This window comes from Rhamphochromis sp. 'chilingali' (genome assembly GCF_963969265.1).
Source record: "Rhamphochromis sp. 'chilingali' genome assembly, chromosome: 16".
Taxonomy (NCBI): domain Eukaryota; kingdom Metazoa; phylum Chordata; class Actinopteri; order Cichliformes; family Cichlidae; genus Rhamphochromis; species Rhamphochromis sp. 'chilingali'.
The window spans coordinates 10,998,809-11,018,716 of NC_137943.1; the positions used below are offsets into that span (position 1 = coordinate 10,998,809).

Sequence of the window (19,908 nt, forward strand, 5' to 3'; positions counted from 1 at the left end):
AGACACAGAAGACCGGGGTTTGCTGACCATCTCTGGCTTCAACCTTGGAGTTTTAGTGTCATTCGTAATTTGGCTGATCTGATCTGATAAGATTTCTGGGACTTTTCCTGAGTAATGTAATGAGTGTAGAATATGAAGGCCAATTCAACATTTGTAGCAAGAGGTTGGCAGGTTAAGGGGAACAATGCATGAGTCACAGTTATAGGGTGTTTGCAGATGTAGGTTTACTTCGGGGGGATTACCTGTAGTCTTCAACATGCATCTATGGTATGAGTTAGCAAGTTTAATGTAGAGATACTTAACATCAATGAAAGAGAAACCTGAAACAAAGCACACAAAGTCAATGGTAAAACTTGGAGTTGCTTTTTATTCTGTTAATTTCACAGATTTCTTAGATCAGAAAAGTGTTTTTCAAGTATTAACATCTTGGATTCCTTTTACACAGTCTTTGCTTTAGCTTAGCCACAAATTTTAGTTGTTCTAACATTTGTTTGACCCTAAGCCCAGTTTATTGTTTTAAAGCTGAGTTTTCTGTTTTCTTCTCGTGAGGTTATACTTTAAAACAAATGTGGTGACACTTTTTATAAAGTAAATTTGAATTCAGTTTTAACAACACACTAATGCCAATGTTTGGGATTTTTTTTTGTGTGTGTAAAAAGTTTGTGTTTCAGTCTGAATTCTCTGCATCAGAATTTACATTTTACTGTAAGAAAGTACTGTAATAAGCTTTACTTATCACGGTGTCATTTCGTCTTCATAAACAAAAGAACAATAAACTGACCATGTAACTGTGAAGGATGTTTGTCCCAACATGCTGATGTTTTCATTTTTAATTTTAAAGCAACATCCAACATATAAAATATTTATAACATGACTGTTGACACAGCGTTTTAGGAGATGGACATGAGATTTGGTCGTTCTCAAGTGTTTCACAACCATTCTGTTGTATCTGTCCTGCTTAACATGTACCTACTGTAGCGGCGATGTAAAGCCCTTCCTAATAAACAACTTGCTGCTCTGGAAATGCGCTTTCATTTTACCAATAACTGCCTGAGTTGTTGAACTGATACATCACTGTGATCAAAGTAAAGTTTGCAGTTAAAGCGTCATTCAGATCAGGCATCTAGAGAGGCCGCACGATGTTGATAACTGGGGGCCTTGCAAACACACTACACACATACAACTGAAGATGGCGGATGTGTTGAGTGTTCTTCGTCAGTATAACATCCAGAAAAAGGAGATTGTTGCTAAAGGAGATGAAGTTATATTTGGGGAGTTCTCCTGGCCGAAGAATGTCAAGACCAACTACATAATCTGGGGGTATGTCAGTGCTAATAACATCTACAAAGTGCTTCAGTAGGCCTGCAGCTGATGCTCATCTGTGCCTTGTGCTGCTAGTAACGACGGAAGGCTCGCTAGCTACGAAATGCTAACCCAGCTACTTTCCTCAAAAGTTAAAGCACCCTTTTAATTGTTGTTAGTGCATCAGGGAGGTCTCTTCCATAGACCATAGAGCCAATTTTACTAGCTTCCATGAAAGCCAATGTATGTCTTTTAAACTTACCTCGCGAGGGGTTCAGCCAAACTTGTAGTGTTGTGTAATGCTAATTAATCATGGACGCTAGCTAGCGAGCGAGTTGTTTCACGGAGACAGAGATTCAGAGAGTCGAGTTGAAACACCTGTGTGTTTGTTTTTCTCTTTTAGTCCCTACAGTCATGACTATAAACGTCTTTCTTCACCGTGCAAAAACCAAACTTTGTGCATGTGACGCAGAAATTAAAGTTGCAACTAGCAGTGCTTTAGCTAGCAGGAGAATTGTTGACAGTGGTTGATAAAGTAACTTTGGCTTTATATTCAAGCTTTAATGCGGTTCACATCAAACCACTTTAAGTGTGCTTCACGCAGTAATTCACTTAAAGTTTGTTAGTTGTAAAACTGGACACTTGCATGCTTTTTCAAAAATGTTTTGTGCTTGTTTTGATCTTTAGTACTGGTAAAGAGGGGCAGCCCAAAGAGTACTATACCTTGGACTCTATCTTGTTCTTGCTCAACAATGTGCACCTGCCGCATCCATCCTATGTGCGAAGAGCTGCAGTAAGTGCTCTGGAGTTCATATGAAACAGCCCAGAATCTGTCAGTATCAATCCTTCATTGCTTACCAACGTGTTGTTTGAGACACCCCTGATTCCAGCCCACATTTTGTCATACATGCAGCATCTTGTAAACTTTAAAGAGTGTTGACTTTTATGATTGTGTGTTGTTTATAGACAGAGAACATCCCTGTTGTCAGACGACCTGATCGAAAGGGCTTGCTGTCATATCTTAATGGCGAGAGCTGTAAGTAGCGCTTGGGCGCTGAGGATGGGGGTGTTTTGTGGCATCTAGTACAGCCTTTGGCATTTTCCAAAATTGTAATGATTTCTTCCAGGTTTTGGTTCCCTGAAAATTTGCTTCAAATGTTGTTTTTGTCCATTTGCAGCCACGTCAACGAGCATCGACAGAAGTGCGCCCATAGAAATAGGTCTGCAAAGCCGGACACAAGGTAAAGTTACAGCATTTTTACAACATGATGTGGAGTTTAGTTTCATAACTTAATCCTGAAATGTAAATTTCAGGAATAATTACTACTTATAACTGCTAGAGCTGATACCAGTGATGCAACATACACTGTCCTATTTTTACAAAAACAATTTTGCATAAGTGAAATAAAGGAAGGTGGGATGAAGGAATTTGTTTTGCATAGTGATACAATGTTTTTTGTTTGTTTTTCTTTCTTTGCTATTGTTGTTTGTTTTTTTGTTTTGTTTTTTAGTTAAAAGAGCAGCTGATGAGGCATCCTCTGAAGCCAAAAAACCAAGAGTTGAGGTAAATTATGTTACTTCAGCTGTCACATGTGGCTCATGTTGTTTTCTGTGTGGTATCACACAGGACACAGAAATCACAGTTTTCCTATTCTGACATACTTAACATTGAATTTGTTTACATATTCTTACTGTAATAAATGTGGACCACTCCCAACACCTGAAAATACTACCACTACTAATCATGATGATGATAATAATTCATTTTTAAAAATAATTCCATTAGGAAAATATTTAAATGAATTAACTTAGTAAACTAAATAGTGGGAAACGCAGCTCATTAAATATTCTTCAGTGTTTAGTGTAACTGAATATAAAATGGGTAACTGTGTCATGCATGCAGGTGACACAGTGAGTATTTTAACTTTTACAAATTTCAGCAGTGTGGGCAGTTAAAGGTTTTTGATATATCATTTTTTATCCTGCAATTTGCTAATAATGTGAAAACTGCTTTCAATCTCAAGGATGAGGAACGTGTGCGTCTGGACAAGGAGCGTCTGGCTGCCCGTCTGGAGGGCCATAAAGAAGGCATCGTGCAGATCGAACAGATCAGGTATGATCAGGTTATGAGCTTTTCCTTATTCTGATTACCAGTTCCTCCTAACAGATAGTTCAGCTTATCAAAACGTTTGTCCCTGTCTTCCAGATCACTGTCTGAGGCCATGTCTGTGGAAAAAATTGCAGCCATTAAAGCAAAGATTATGGCAAAGAAGCGTTCAACTATCAAAACAGATCTCGATGATGACATAACACTGAAGCAGAGAAGCTTTGTGGATGCAGAAGTGGATGTCACCAGGGATATTGTTAGCAGAGAGCGGGTCTGGAGGACTAGGACAACCATTCTCCAGAGCACTGGAAAGGTTAGTGTACACTTTATGCCAGACTGTTTTCTGATGAAACTTTGAAACTAATGAAACTTTCCTTCAGAAGCAAGAGCCTTAAGACAAGTGTGTTGTCAACTAGCGCTGTATAAATGAATTGTAATTGACTTGACACTATAATGCCAGATGTATCATATCATGTAACCAGAAACCCCTTTTAACCCTACGCCATCACCTGACGTGCACCTCCCTAGAAGTCTGTCTAAAACTTGGGTCGACGCAGAAATAACTGAATGGCCTGGAACATAAAAAGGGGTTTCTAGTTACCTTGTGAGTTATGACATAGATTTCCCACAGAAGTCTAAATTATACATTAGCCTCCGGAACCCTAAGAGACAGTGCATTGGGTTGAGTAAACATTCAAATGGCCCAGCCATGAAAGCACCATAAATGTGTACCAGTACATGGACCAGTGTGAACCACTAGATGGCAGCAGAAGCTGAATTTAAATGTTAGGAATTAACTGATAACTACAGATTGTTGAAAAGATGTGCTCACCTATCAGTTTAAATTTGGCTTATCAAAAACGAAACCATCTTATTTAAAGTCCAGCCATCTTTGTTTTGTTTGTTTTAAGGTTGTCAGATATCTGATCTTATCTTAGTTTAACCTTTTTAAAGCTAAATAGATTTGTTTTGTCAGTCGCTCGATAAACTAATTTATTTAATGTGTCTCATTATGTCTAACTGGAGAGAGATATAGGGATAGGGAGGTAACAGTGCACAGTATTCAGTTAAGTATGAATGCCTGTTCAGATTCCACATGTTTAATATTTTTCTTATGATATCCAGAGTATTAAATGATAAAAAATCTAAACAAAAACCAAATATTCATGAACAAGAATTTAGAGTTCACAGTTAAATTAAACTAATCCTTCACACCAGTTGTGCCGTTGAAATTTTTTTTTTCTTTAATGAAATGTTCAAAGTAAGGCAGCTGTCTCACTTTGTAGACACTGAGGGCAAAACTTGGAATTCCACCTGAACATCTGTTCTGTGGATGGATCGCTTGTTAGGAGAGAAATTGCAGAATCATGCAAAATATTGATTTTAATTATTGTACATATTTAATGAACCTGCTGCGTTGTTTATATGCAACGGCGAATGGACCATAACTAGTGAAATTTGAGCTCCTATTTGAATGTTCTTTTTGTTGTTTACATGCAAAGACTTCAGTTTTCTTGGCTCACAGTTCAAACTTAACCTGGGAAATTCCGTACTGAGGTGGGCATGATACGCACACATGACGCTCATCGTTTCTAAACCAAACTAAAGATGTAGACAGACTGTTAACTTAACAGCACACAGTAATTAACTCATTCACTGCCAGCCATTGGCAGTGAATGAGTTAAACCCATTGACTCATTCACTGCCATTGACGGCTATAGACGTCAATGGCAGTGAATGAGTTAATAACTTGTACATTTTAAATGTGTTTTAATTGAATCTCTTCTGTGAGGGAAGTCTCGTTTTTGTTTTTAAAAGGAAACGACTCCTGCTCAACCTATTTTTGTTCCTTTTTCAGAACTTTTCCAAAAACATTTTTGCCATCCTTCAGTCCGTGAAAGCTCGAGAAGAAGGGCGAGCTCCGGAGCAGAGACCAGCACAGAACACAACTCAAGCGGTAAACTGACAAATATCCACTTCCTACAAATTACGTTACGTTATTTTTATTTTTTATTGGACCTTAATCTTTTTTATTAAGTGTTTATTTGCACATGGTTTAGATCTTAATCACACTTTTTTTGTAAATTAATTTCTTTACAATTTGAAAATACAGGAGTAATAAGGACGATTAAGAACCAGTTGATGATTTGTTGGTTGAATAAGCACACACCTTTAATTTGATTAGCTGTTAGTCCTGTTACGTTTGCATCTCATAAATAAATCAAAGTTAAAACTGACATATATTCATCTTATAATGAATTTGTCCAAAGTTATGTGTGCAAAAATAGTCTGTAGGTGTTTGAGTTAGTTGCAAATCCACTATAGTTTAAACTGAAGAGCGGTGTGTTTGTATATACAGGTATTTATTGTTTCGTATCTTTTCCAGGACCCGTCCCTAAGGAACAAGCAACCTGTCCCAGCTGCCTATAACAGATACGATCAGGAGCGATTCAAGGGAAAAGAAGGTGCGTTTTAGAAATGCTTTACTGATCATTTTAGTATCAATCCTTTTGCAAAAGAGTGCTTGTTTGTTTGAGTTAATATAAGTTCACTGATCCACAGTTTCCACATTTAAACCCAGCATCAGTAAACAAATGTGGTCAGAGTATGGAGAGAAATTTGCCACAAATGCATGCGATATGATTCACAAGCGTAAACGAAAGATTCACAAACGCGTACAATGATATGTGTGTAACTTTTGAGAACTCAGACGCACGTGCTTTAATCCACACACACACAAATATCAAGCAATCTGACCACACGTGAAACAATTTTACAAATGCGTTCATCCAAACTTGAATAAATACTGATCATTTATGATTATTTATGCACACTTTATTAAGTTTAGCTTCACGAATCAGATAATGTTCTCTTTCAAAAACATTTCTGTGCGCGCACACATCTAAAAATAATCATCTCTCATGTCCTTCACAAAACCATAAATGCGTAAGCACCAGTCACCTGATACTCACAGACCACGTCACATGCCCACTTGAGATTTTAAGGCAAATTTAATGCTGCTAGCTTCACACAGATTCACAAATGTAAGCTGCTTTCAAGTCCCAGTGTAAAACTGGGACATCTGGGCTTATAAGCGGCGAACACGTTGCATAATATGCAGGTATTAGATTTCATTATACTTATAAAGAAAAAAACCCTCTTTGTTCAGCCAGTGAGCTCCAACTCATAGCATGTTGTTGTCCTAGAAACGGAGGGCTTCAAGATCGATACTATGGGCACGTATCACGGCATGACCCTGAAGTCAGTGACGGTAAGAAATAACTTTTTGCACAATAACTACTAACCAAAACCTCAACCTGTGACGCATGTATACAAGCACGGTTTTCCACAGGAAGTTGAGTCATAAAGTCTGTCAAGTAGTTAAATAACACATTTTAAATGTGCTTATGTATGTAACAGCATTTGAAAAACAGATGCCTGCTGTTCTTTCTAAATAGATTTTACTGTTTCAAAGAAATTCAGCACAAAGTACAGATAACTGGAGACATGTCCTCTGTGTAGGTAATGATGTCGCATCCTTACACGTCACCTGTCACAGCCATTTTTCAAAATAACTTCTTGGACAGTTTAATATAGGGCTGAACGATTATGGAAAATAATCTAATTGCGATTTTTTTGCCCCAATATTGCGATTGCGATGCGATATGCGATTATTTTTTAAGGTCTTTGTCTTCTGTATTATTAAACAAAGACAAGCAATACATCATATAGTATGGCCAATACTATATTACATTAATTTTAAACTGTTCTTTCCTGGAAGACAGACCTCTGTTATGATGACATGAGGTGATGCATGAATTGATGACTGACATTTTTATTTAACTTCTTCAATCACAACAGTATATTTGAACATACACAATAGTTTATTTTTAGCTTACAAACATCTGAGCATAAAGTGCTGACAAGGAACCCTGGTGTAAACATTAAAATGAAAGTCAGTACAATGTGCAGATTGCAGAAATATACATAAAAAAAATCAGTGGCTTTACCACACTCAGTTTTTCGACATCTGTGAACTACTAGACAGTCATTCAATTAAAAAATAATATTAAATAAATAAAACTAATAAATAAAAAATACACACATCTTACTGATCTCTGCAGTCAGTAACATTACACATAAAGTGCAAACATAATAGCAATTGTATAAACACACACACAAACACGCCTTTAAAGTTTAAAGGCGTGAAATTGGACGGTCTAGTTCTGATTAGCGTCACCGCTGTCTCGGTGGAGTTTAATAAACTCGGCCGTCTGCTTCTTGCTATCTAAAATATAACCAGACACTGGCGTAAATTCTCGACTGTCTCATACTTCTGTTTAATAAGTTTTCTGTTTGACGTTTAGTCAGCTGTGTGAAAACCAAGGAGGAACCCACCCGGGGGATTAATAAAGTTTTATTTTATCTAATCTAATAACTTTAATCTCAGCCAAACCGATTTACTCACGAACAAACAAAACACTGAAAAAAGCCCAACAATAACATTTTTAGGTTGTCTAAGTGACTTATATATTACGTTTAACCCGAGCAGCGAAACTCCGCGGTGATCTGAAAATGATGTGCCGGGAGTTGTGCCGTTCTCGGCCGCATCAGTAACCCTCGAGCTCCCGGCTAGCTGTCGAGCTGGTGGGTAGCAGACGCCTCTGAAAACGTCGAAGCACTTTTGCAAATATGCGATATCTTGATAAACCGAGCAGATATTTGATGTTTACACAACTACTTTCTCGCCTGAAAATATGTTAAAAGTTTATTTTGTGACCCAGAAAGATTAGTATGAGTAATTTTAAAACTTAGTAGCGGCCGCCATTGCTGGAAACTGGAGTTTGGCTGGGCCGCGCTATGAATTCTGGGATATGGTAGTAATTTGGACAGCCTTATAATCGCAGTATAATCGCAGCCTTTGCGGTTAGAAAATTGCACTTGATCATGTCGCGATATTATCGCAAATGCGATATATCGTTCAGCCCTAGTTTAATATGTGGAGATGTTTACTTGCACTGTCTGCTTCAGAAATCTAAAAGTCATACAGTAGCTCTGATTATTACAAAAAAGTACTTTATTTCTGTACAGTGAAGCACAGCGTGTTCTTTCATAAAATAAAACTCCAGTAGTTTGACTCAGACGTAGAAATAGTTCTTATCTCTTTTGTACAAAGTTGGCTAGAGCACTTGATTTGATTTTTACATTTCCAACATTTATGCACATTTTGTGTTGTGGATAAAGTGGGTTTGGATTATAAGTAAAGTCCCTTGATATGAAGTTCAAAAAAGAGGATGTGCTGAGATATAAATCTCTTTTTATTTTGTTTTTATTTATTTATTTATTTTATTTTTAACAGTGAGCATGTGAGTGTAACAGTGTCCTTTCACTCAGCTGATTTCTCTCCAGTCACTCTGTGTAAGTGTGTCCTGCCTGCTCTCTCTTTAAATGCGTTGATGCAGGCGTTTCGCTTGTTGCTCTGAAGGTGATGCCAGTATTTCAGGAGCTCATTGGGATGAAACCCATGTGATGTTATCAGATGGCTGTACTTGCAGCTGGAGTAAGATACTCGCCAGTGGTTGAATAAGAACTCATTTGGTGGTGGCGTGGGTTCGATTCCGAGGCTGGCCAGACATATTCCCACAAACACGTCCTCCAGATGCAGATGGCGGATACGTAAAGACACTTGATAGATTTTCCTTGCGAGATCCCCAGAAAAGACGTAACCAGTCCCAGAGCAAAAGGTGGGATACTTGTCACCTGGGTACAGCTCCGGGGGCATGTACCACTTGCTGTTTTTATTTCGGTTGGGTGCGTAGCCTCTCATGTTGTTTCCTGTGAAGTAGTTCCTCCTGGGCTCCAGTTCAGGCCTGAGCAGCTTAAAAATGAGGTACTCTGTGTTGACGAACATGTCGCTGTCTGTCTTCATGACGTAGCTGGTGTGCGGACAGTGCATTGCAACCCAGTTTAGTCCCATCAGTGTCTTTATGGTGAGGTTTTTGTAAGAATCCAAGAAGTCCTGCTGAATGATATCATGATGCCTCCGGCTCTCTGCTTCTAGCATCCTTTGTTGTAGAAGTCCCAGTTCTCCATCTTTTTTCCCCAGCAGAAAGAGCCGGATAAATCCCAGAGCTGGAGCAACACTCTCGTTCCCCCACGTCTGCCGTATAGCATTCCTCGCCTCCACCTGCCGAGCTTCAGTGGCAATCAGCAACACCAGAAATGGCGCAGCTGTGTTGTCTGCACATTTATCAGGCTCGTTAATGATGTAAGGGTACGGTCCGTGGGTTATCACGGCGCTGAGGTCTGCGTCGTCTCTTTGGCTTGTGTTTGCTGCCAGAACGTTCTGAAAATTTGGGTCTGGTTGAGTTGGGTAAACTCCCTGATTTTCACGGGAGCTGATGTTGGCGTCAGCCTTGAAAGTCTGTTGAGGAATGATGACGAACCTCCACTGTGAATGGCGGGTGCTTGTGTTCCATTTGGCTTTGGTGGTGTGAGCTGCTCCACCTCCATACACCAGAGGATGCCCTCTCCACCATGGCATACCAGTGAGCCTCGGCAGCCACACCTGGTGGACTAGAAAGAACAGCACACCCAGCAGAGAGAGCAGATACAGAAGTTTAGCTGTGTGTTTACAGCAGTGGCGTCGTTTCCACTGCATGGTGTCGACACTTCTAGTCTTGACAGTTGTTACGCTTCAATCCAGTTGTCAGCAGGGTTTCAGCTCCTGTTGATGAGTAATATAAATCACTTTGTTGATACCCAGTGATGGCCTAGGAGACAGTGGAAAGAAGAGTATACATTTTCATTGTGAAAAACGAAATTATACTCACAGTTTTCATTCTGATAAGGCTGCAGTTTACAGTAAATAAGCTTGTAAATACCAGCCAAGTTAAGAAAACTTTGCAGCAATCTGGTGAGCACGTTTTCATTTCTTGATTTGGAGAAATACACAACTTGATTGGCCCATCCTGTTGTTTTTAAACATATTTGATATCATATTAATGTAATGAGGGTACATTTCTATAGTCTAAATATAGTTCGTAGGCTTTTATATCGACATTAAAATCTACAAATTACCTGCTTTGACGTCTTCCTCTACCACACTCGTTTGGTTTTAGTTTTCATGTAATAATGCTAGAATGCTAGTTGTGGCTAATTGTAGAATGTCAACAGACGGTGTAGTTTTTGCAGATGAGTTTTCTTTCTTTCTTTTTTTAAGAAAATTACAAAACAAAGGAGCCTAACATAACAGAGAGGACTTTGAGAGAGTTTAAATTCTCTCCACTGTTGCATGCTTCAGTAGAAATAAGTTTTTCTCCCTTTAGAAAGACACACCCTTTACATCCTGTAAGTTAAACCACAACCAGAGGAGTGAATTATATCAGTCATCTGTTATGACTGTTTTTATGTCGATGTTCGTCTGTATTTTCAATTCTTCACAACATAAACTCACCTTTTTTAGTCTAAAAACTTGTCTCTGTGGTATTCATCGCTGCTGGATAAATTAGTCTTCACACATTCCGACTGGCCTCTCGGTCTCTGTTCCTGCGGTGCTTTTGGCCACATCATAAATGCACACAGCCCCATGTCCTCACTTTTTTTTTTTTTTTTTTTTTTCCTGCAGCATATGTCAAATTGTCCTCTTCTTTGGCTGGTAAGGTTTCTGTAGTCAGTCCAGGGAAATTAATTTTTCCAGGTAATCCTAGCTTTTTGCCTCATGCGTGCACAAATGTGCTGCTAGTTCATGCGTGCATGCCTGGCAAGAGCATGTTTGAGCGCTCCGGTGTTGCAGTCTCTCAATCTGCCTTGGCGCATTGTCCCTAGAGGCTTGATTTTAGCTGTGGTGTGCTGCTTCTTTTGCTCATGGCCGAAGAGAGAGGAGACACGGTAGTTGACAGTAAGCTGCAGCCCTGGGTCCTTTTACTGTCCCCGCTGTCATGTTGTGTATATCAAAGCAGGCACGCAGAGATGGGATTCACATCTGAATGATAAATAAGCCTACATGTCTCCGTTCAGCTTTGCTCCCCCTTTCTGTGCTTATCCTCGTTTCCTCTTGTTCTTCCTCTTTGATTCACATGCCCGCTGTCCACTGTGTTTCTCAGATCGTTCAGATTTCGGTTTTTATGCTTATCCCCCCTCCCTATTCAGCTGCCTCTCACGCACTGCTCCTTCTAGCTAGAGGGATGAAAGCAACGGGGGAGGAGGAAGATGAACGGAAGGAAGAGCTGTGAGTTGTGAGCTCGCTCTGAAAGGCAGCTCTAGGCTCGGTGGCATTACGCTCTCTCACCACGTCACGCCGTCTTTGCTGCTGTTGCTGCCTGCTCTGTTAAAGGGGAGGGGGTTGGGCTACTGACCTATTTGTATTCACACCCACTTTGCAGAATGAGGAATAAACCATTGTCTCAATTGGCATGCTGTGAGAAAAGGGAAGAGAGGCCATTGTGTACACACTTCCACAAATCTTAGAGGGTTGCTGATTTAAAAGTGGCAAACATCAGCTTACATGTTGTTGACTGAAAAACAGTGGACATTACCACCCAGACCCCAGCAGTCTGTAACCCCCAGCTGTCATCTCACACAAACGTCTTGCATATAGTTAATTAAAATTATCTTTACACTAAGCTCACTAAATCTAATATTTCGCGTCTTTGCCCATGTTACAATACATATATTTTATTTGTGTCTGGTAATGACAGAAAAATAAAAAAACGGTGACTTTTCAGGTGACAAACCACAACTGTGATTCTTAGCAGCACAAAGGCACAGAGATGACTGAAAATGCCGGCATAAGTACTGTTGCTGAAGCGTGAACTAAAATTGTAAGTGACCGTTATGTTTTTATGACTGTTCCAGCAGTAGAAATCCCATTTCTGAATTTTACAACATAATCACAGTTTTCTCATCCTGTGAGAAAGTTTGACTCCACTAACTTTTGCATGTTGGACTTTTATGTTTCTTTTTTCTGGTTTCATCTAAACATATAGGCCTTTGCCATAGCTTAGTACAGTGGTGGTGCAGATTGAATTACAGAATAGATCGATTTATTGTAAGCTATGCTTTAATGTACAGTTATCACCCATCACACCTGCTCCGCTCCACATTTCTGAAGCAGCAGAGCTCCTTCTCCCTCAGACTGATTCAACCTCACTGCCACAAAGAACCCTTGAGGAAATCATTCCTACTGTTCTCTATAAAGCTGTGTTTAAAACTCTTCATGCTGTGACAGGTGAACACACCTGTCAGGCATAAAATCCCAAATGTACTTTGTATTAAACCTTCATTCAGCTGTTTTTTTGTTTTTTAAATTTGCTTTTTTATGTAATGCACATATTAATTAATGCAATTTTCACTTTTCTCTCAGGCAATGTCAGTCTTACTATTACTGTTTTTAACTACATTTTTACTTTTTTGTTTTTAATCACTGCTATAACTATAAATTCCTGCATAAGGCTTTTATCGTGTATTTCTTTGTTTAATGCGGTCTCTACTATTTTTACTTTTTATGTTTCTGTTCTAACACCCACATTTCCCTTGTGAGGTCAGTAAAGCAGCTATCTGTCTTGTTTTGTAGGTTAGCCCTGACAAGTTTAGCTCTCTTTCACAAGGGTAACTTGTGAACAAACAAATACTAGTGCTAAGAAAAACTACAGCAGTGTAATTAGCATTTGAGAGGTTTAAGGAACTTGCACTCGCACTCAGATGGGGCCTTCTAGTTAACATTAACCCACATTCAGTTCAAGCAGATGAGCTCCAGACATGCAATTTATCTGTAAATGACACACTTTGTTGTAGAGCTTCAGTTAGACGTTACCTTGCAGATCAGAGGAGTTGGAGTATATTTGATACTTGATGCCCACTAATATTTAACTGTTGGTTGATTGTAGTTGTGTTAAAATGCTGAAAACTTTAGAAAACAAATAACAGATCACGATAAGGATGACTACCAGCTGCTTCAAGAGCAGCTGCTCCTGCTAGGTGGCTATCTAAGCCTAAATATTCAACACTGTTCAGTTATTTCACTGATGAAACACCTTGAACAATTTATTTCAAGTGGCCTGTTGGGCACAACAATCGAAGCTGCACAATTTTTATATTTCTTGTTAACATCAGAAGTTTCTGAAGACACTGTATGATGGGACTGTATATAACCTTGTATTTTTAATCTTGAGGTGTTGCTTGTTTTCTAGGAAGGAGCATCTGCTCGAAAGGCCCAGACCCCTGCACTGCAGCCTGTACCTCGTCCAGGTTAGTGTTGAATTCTAAATGTTCATGTTTAATCATGCATAAAGAATAAATACAGAGTAAAAACCTTTTTTTAGTTTTTGCCCATCGTGCCACAGAGTGTAAGGACTGTTTCTGTTTGAGAGTTTGTACTGGAGTGATGTTTTTAACAAAGACAGACTTGCACTCTGTACTACTACAATATTCTTTTCTGTGCCTTATTTTTCATATAGCAAGGGAAAACCGCTAAAAACACCCTATAGTCTGTACATGCTCCAGCTGAGCCTGGGCTAGTTCCTTTTTCATTCATTTCTCAAGGGTTAAATTGATTCTGTCATTTTTTTGTCCTCCTCCCAAATCCTGACGTAGTCACATCATGACTGTTTTCAGTTTTCAGTGCTCCCAACACTGCCTGTTAGTATGTGTTGATCAGCTCTTTTCATATATCAGTCACTCGGGTCTCTTACCAGCAATTTCTAAAGGGACTGTATCAGAGCGTTGTGTAATAATAACGGTATTTCTGTTATTCACAACGTCGACTGTTTCCAGGCGTGGCATTTAGACACATGACTGTACTAATAAAAAAAGAAAAGAATATTCACATGATTTCTGAATGAAGCTGCATCGCTAAAATAACCTTTTGTCTGTAGAGAAGAATCACATGTTTGTTTGACTCTTCTACAATGGGTCAAACTGGTTCTACTTTTTATTTCTTCCACACATGCAATGGGAAGTTGCTAAGCGTTTGTAGAAAACGCTTAGCAACTTCCCATTGCATGTGTGGAAGAAATAAAAAGTAGAACCAGTTTGACCCATTTGACCTGCAGCAGAGGTTTTAAGCTAAAACTTTGTCTTTGAGTGTGACTGCAAGTCTGACAAAAACTGTCTTTTCTGCTTTATTTAATTATACTCCAATTAGCAAAAGACTAAACGTTTAAATATATTTAGTGGTCTTTCTTTAATTTTTGCCACTACTTTTATAAACTATCTAACGGTTCTCCAGTTGCTCACTCCATGGTGGTATTTCACATGGGATTTATGCATTTGTGTTGCTTTCAGTTTTATCTCCAGCTGCTTCAGCCGGTTGGTAGATATTTATTACTTTAACACATTGCAGAGTTCTTGCAAATCCACAACCCCAATTCCAAAAATGTTGGGACACAATAAAATGTAAATTAAAAACCGAATGCATCCTCTCCTCTTTCAACACCAGTGCAGACCAGATCATGTGATGTAGGATTCAATACTTGATGTAATTGAAATATGGGTTGATGGCAAATTCTGTTCTTACTTAGATTTTAAACAAGGTCCCAACTTAAACATCATGAAACTGAACCACAGTTTGATGAAATGGGGAACTTGGAGAATCGGCTACATGTATTTTTAGTCTAACACTTTTTTTCTTTTTTTTATCATTTGACACACTCCGTGTATGCAAGCTTTAAGAGGCAAAGTCGGGTTTCCGTTTTCTTTTCTTTTTTCTTTTTCCCCTTTTGGACCTAAAGGGTTCATTTATTTCATTGGTTAAAGTTAGCATTAGGTATACTGATAGACACCAGATTCTTCCAACTATCATGTGGAAGTACCTCCCCTTTTCCAAACAGTTTTTAAGGATAAATTCCAAAAAAAAAAAAAAAGCCTTTCTGTGTTCAGCTTTAGTGATGTTCGTTCAGTTGTTGGATATTGTAAGTCTTGCTATTGTTAGAGCTTAGGAAGAAAATTTCTTGTCAAGGAAGTGACTTAACAAATACTTGACGCATAGGAAGCAGTTTTACTGAGGATTGTTGTTCTTGTCTTTGGACTCAATATCCACATGTTTGTATTTATTTAAAAATATATTCTTTTAACTGTTTTCTCTCTAGTTTCACAAGCCAGACCTCCACCAAACCAGAAGAAAGGTACATCACATTTGATCAGAGTTAATCACTGTTTTTTAGTAGTACTGACCAACTGAGCTGTAGTTTTAAACCATTTTTAATGTGGCTTTCTCCACAGGATCCCGAACACCAATCATCATCATCCCTGCTGCCACCACCTCCCTCATCACAATGCTCAATGCTAAGGATCTCCTGCAGGATCTGAAGTAAGTACAAATCATTAGTGCCCTTCTTCTTTCTCTAAAGTGTTCACATAATGAATCAACTGCACTGTCTTCCATGCATTGATGTTATTTGGTGGTTGATGTTCTTCAGACACGCAGTAGTGGATTTTTTTTTTGTCAAGTTGCTCAACACTAAGTTTAGGGCAGAGATTGAAAAAGAGCTTGGCGTGCCAGCGGTGACTGTCTGTGGTCGTTGCCATAGAGCAACAACTGTTTGGAGGTTTAATGACTGGATTTAATGTTGGCACCTCTGCAAAATGGGCAGTGTTGGCAAGAAAGGTAAAAATTGTACCCTAAGGAGCAGCAGTGAAATGACTTCCAGACTCTGGCCTGTACCAGGTTTATCACATCAGAAGAGAAGAAGAAGCAGGGCATCCCGCGGGACAATGAGGTTCTGCTACAGAGGCGCAAAGACCAGATCCAGCCTGGTGGCACAACACTGAGTGTCACCGTGCCGTACCGCGTCATCGATCAGCCGCTCAAACTGGCTCCCCAGGATTGGTCAGTATATGTATTTTCTCAGTTATATTAGCATTTTACACCATACAGGAACACTATGGAAACAACAAGCCTGTACTCCCCTCTGTACCTTTATCATGAAATGACCATTCATCAGATGACTCAGCTGTTAACGGGGATATTTGAGTGTTTAGCAAATATGACTCATTATTATGCATGCAGCCTGTGTTGAAACCACAAGATGATTATGTTTCAGAGTCTGAGTTATCATATAATGGGAACACAGTACTGGCCGATTGTTGAATAATTTCAGAGGGAAATGGGGGGGAGAGGTGTGTGTTTCCTCTTCCTCACTTCTGCTGGAGCAAGTCTTAAGCCCATGTATAACACCCACTGGTATTGGCATATATAGCACATTACTGGTACTTGTGTAGCACCTTTCTACTTAAGTTGAGTACTCAGTGCTTCCTACTGCAAGCTGCACACAATCATACTCTAGTTGCTGCATTGGATGCAACTTTTCAGTAACCTGCCCAAGGACATGTGGAGCCAGGAGCCGAGGATCAGTCCACCAGTTTTCCGAACCACTCCATTTGACCTACAGCCGATCAAGAATTTCAGCATCGGGCATCCTTGGTTGTAAATCCAACATCAGGAAAACACATATTGTCATATTAATGATACCTGAGATCCTTGCCCTCTGCTGCAGTGTTCAGTGAATGTGTTTACAGCTTATTGCACCTTCTTTAAATGCAGGGCTCTAGAGTGTGACCAATTTGGTCGCAAATGCGACCATATTTTTCAGTGGTGCGACTAAAAAAAAAATATTTGGTTGCACCTGTGCGACCAAATGTTCGGTTAGCAAAAAAAAAAAAAAAATCTGCAACCTTCCAACAACAGACACATATTATGCCCCTATCGTGGACTAAACCAATGAGAGATAGTAAGGGGCGGGACCTCTCTGATGAGGCCTGATCCTTCTGAAATTCATAGCCAGTGCTCTGACACGGTGTCATCAATCTTTGAATGCTGAAAAAGCACAGTGTATCCAGAAAAACACATTATATTATATAAATTATTATAAAATTTGTGTGCGCCTAACTTTTGTGCCGGTACGCCTAACTTTTTAAAGTTAGTCTAGAGCCCTGAAATGTTTAATCCTGTTTTTTTTTTTTTTTTTTTTTTTTTTTTTTTTTTTTTTTTTTGACAAGCCTGTTTCTTCCTTCAGGGATCGAGTGGTGGCTGTGTTTGTGCAGGGTCCTGCCTGGCAGTTCAAAGGCTGGCCGTGGCTGCTGCCCGACGGCTCTCCTGTCGACATTTTTGCCAAAAGTAAGTAATATTGTGAAGTCTAAATAGACTATTTAGTCTATTTAGTTTCACTGTGTTGAAACGATAGCAGTAAAAAATGGTTGGAGTCGTGATGTTTGGTTTTCCACTCATTCAAAGAATCAGCAAATTGTGAACTCTGTGCCTGTTGTAGACATATTTATCTGTGGACACCTTTCAAAGCACTCAGTGTTACCTTACAACAATAAAATTAACAAGTAGATCAATATTAAAGAGAGATTTAAGTTTGAGATTCAGAAATGTAAAACATAAGGCGTTGATGGTTATAGGTGATATGCTGATACTAACAGGTAGGTTTTGCGCTGTGCTTTTAAGCTGTGTCATAGTTTGGTTGACAGAGTTAGAGGCAGTGAGTTCCAACGATGAGTCTCAGCTAAAGCCTCTAGTGTTAAAGTCTGAAGCGAGGAGCAGTGAGGAGAGCGTGGAGCACGGGCAGAGGTGTGAGGAGATGAGGGTGCCAGGTCATGGAGAGCTTTGAAAGTGAGGAGCAGAATCTTGTATTGGATGTTCTGGGAAATGGGGAGACGGTGAAGCTGGGTGAGAATAGGTGTAATATGATAAGTGTGGGTGATTATTCTCTCTGCAGAGTTCTGTACAATTTGGAGCCAGTTAAGAAGTTTTGGGTGGAGATCAGAGAGAATAGCATTCCATTAATCCAAAGGCAAAGGCATTGGAATGCTGTTCAAGGGCATGAACTAGAACTTGTGTGTAGCCTGAAGATGTTAGGTGGACTTGATGTGGGTGACAAAGAGAGTATTGTCCATCTATAGAGACATCAGATAGTGTGTCCTTTCATTCAATAAAATAACTTCATGACGGCTTGCGAGCAGGTAATGAGGAAAGGACGGGCAAAGGAGTTGTCAACGTAAAAATGAAACTATATTTCTGAGAAGAAAGAGATCATTTATAAATAGCAGGGGGTCCAGTACTGATCCTTTAGGGACCCCATGTGTGACCGAGGCTAATAGAGAGCGTACAGTCTTGCCTTGAACTATATCCTGTCAGAAAGGAAGGATGTAAACCATTCTCGTGCTGTGTCCTGGAGTCCAGCACTGGCTCGTCATTCTAACAGAAGAGGGTGGGAAGTGGTATCAAAGCAGCACTGAGGTCAAGGAGGATGAGGATGGTGAGAACAGTGCCATGTGATGTCAGGAGGGATGTCAGTGGTCTGTCTAGAACGGAAATCGCGTTGAAATGGCTCGTAGAAATTATTGTTAACTAGAGCTGTGGTGCCACCGTGTCTTCCAGGATTTTAGAGATGAGGTTGGAAAAGGATTCAGAGGGTTGAATGTGTAGAATAAACTAAGACGTTGAGGAGATATTACTGAAAAACATCCTTACGGTTGCATGAATGCATTTTCCCCTCCAGTACGAGCTTTTCATTTAAAATACGATGAGGCAACGACTGATCCCAATGTGCAAAAGTGGGATGTGACCGTCCTGGAGCTGAGCCGCCACAGACGCCATCTGGACCGGCCCGTCTTCCTGCGCTTTTGGGAGACCCTTGACAGGTACTTAATTTTTATGCACTTAATTAAATTTCTTAATGTAATTTAATTTCACCTCGATGCACCTTTTTTATTTGTTTTTAATATGTAGTTAACGAAACTTTCTGTAATAAACTCTTTTCCTCGCTCCCTTTTCTTTCTTGGTGAACAGATACATGGTGAAACACAAATCTCACCTCAGGTTCTGAGCCAGGATCACAGCCACAGACACCGAAAATCCCACAAATCAATTCGTCAGCCTTCCCCTTCTAATTGGTCCAACTCCCTCATCCAAGCTGCCAATCCATCTTCCAACATGATCCCCATTTTAAGAGGAAGAGGAGGAGCGATCATTCCAGGGCTTCCTCCAGGACTCCTAATGCAGTCTGCTGGAATTGTTACTTTGGACATCAGAAAGGAGATTTTTGTGTTTTTGTTGTAATTGTTTTCTAATGTTTTCAGGTAGTTAAAGACAAATACCAAAATAAGTTTTATATAAAAGGTAACATGCTGCGGAGATGATTAAAACACAATACTAAGCAACATGAGCTCAGAGGGAGATGCTTGCCTTTTGTCAGCGGTAAACAGGAAATGTGAGCGTTTTAGTCTGATGAAAACGTGAGAATCTCTGGGTACAACTGAGGCAAGTGCTGAGTTTGAGGAAGAGACTTTCTTTACACTTCTCTTTTTTTTTTTTTTTTTAAATTTTGGGTGTTTGTGGTCTGAATGTACATATGTGATCAAATCTGTGAGAGCCAAAACTCCTTGCGCAGAAAGGGGAGTGCAGGTAAATGTGTTCATATGTTAGATTGCTCCTCTGCTCTCACTCAGTTAAAATGATCTCAGTCAAGCAGTCAATGCCTAGTTCAGTTTTTGACAGC

The 19,908-nt window shown here is 39.6% G+C and overlaps 2 protein-coding genes across 4 annotated transcripts; one reads left to right on the plus strand and one right to left on the minus strand.

Annotated features, from left to right (window-relative positions):
- The first annotated feature begins 1,145 nt into the window (after positions 1-1,145).
- cdc73 (cell division cycle 73, Paf1/RNA polymerase II complex component, homolog) lies at positions 1,146-19,575 on the plus strand. The gene is made up of 17 exons (XM_080907513.1): positions 1,146-1,320; positions 1,990-2,095; positions 2,269-2,338; positions 2,481-2,543; positions 2,814-2,866; positions 3,327-3,415; positions 3,509-3,722; positions 5,268-5,366; positions 5,796-5,874; positions 6,616-6,680; positions 13,600-13,657; positions 15,496-15,531; positions 15,629-15,716; positions 16,074-16,235; positions 17,422-17,522; positions 18,910-19,051; positions 19,200-19,575. Exons 1-17 carry the CDS (start codon positions 1,190-1,192, stop codon positions 19,234-19,236), a joined length of 1,593 nt encoding a protein of 530 aa, XP_080763639.1. The 5' UTR covers positions 1,146-1,189; the 3' UTR covers positions 19,237-19,575.
- On the minus strand, positions 6,694-13,580 carry LOC308412869 (beta-1,3-galactosyltransferase 2-like). Of its 3 annotated transcripts, XM_080907516.1 has the most exons (3): positions 10,866-13,580; positions 10,243-10,380; positions 6,694-10,136 (listed from the first exon to the last, which is right to left on the minus strand). In XM_080907516.1, exon 3 carries the CDS (start codon positions 10,068-10,070, stop codon positions 8,796-8,798), a length of 1,275 nt encoding a protein of 424 aa, XP_080763642.1. In that variant the 5' UTR covers positions 10,071-10,136; positions 10,243-10,380; positions 10,866-13,580; the 3' UTR covers positions 6,694-8,795. The 3 variants fall into 3 exon arrangements, with proteins under 3 accessions (XP_080763642.1, XP_080763640.1, XP_080763641.1); XM_080907514.1 differs by lacking the exon at positions 10,243-10,380 and having other exon boundaries at positions 6,694-10,182; XM_080907515.1 differs by having other exon boundaries at positions 10,243-13,580.
- Positions 19,576-19,908: the final 333 nt, after the last annotated feature.

Coding starts and splice junctions, on each gene's coding strand:
- LOC308412869 (XM_080907514.1), bottom strand. CDS start 10,070: ATGCAGTGGAAACGACGCCACTGCTGTAAACACACAGCTAAACTTCTG.
- cdc73 (XM_080907513.1), top strand. CDS start 1,190: ATGGCGGATGTGTTGAGTGTTCTTCGTCAGTATAACATCCAGAAAAAG. Junction 2,096..2,268: donor CCTATGTGCGAAGAGCTGCA/GTAAGTGCTCTG, acceptor TGTTGTTTATAG/ACAGAGAACATCCCTGTTGT. Junction 6,681..13,599: donor TGACCCTGAAGTCAGTGACG/GTAAGAAATAAC, acceptor CTTGTTTTCTAG/GAAGGAGCATCTGCTCGAAA.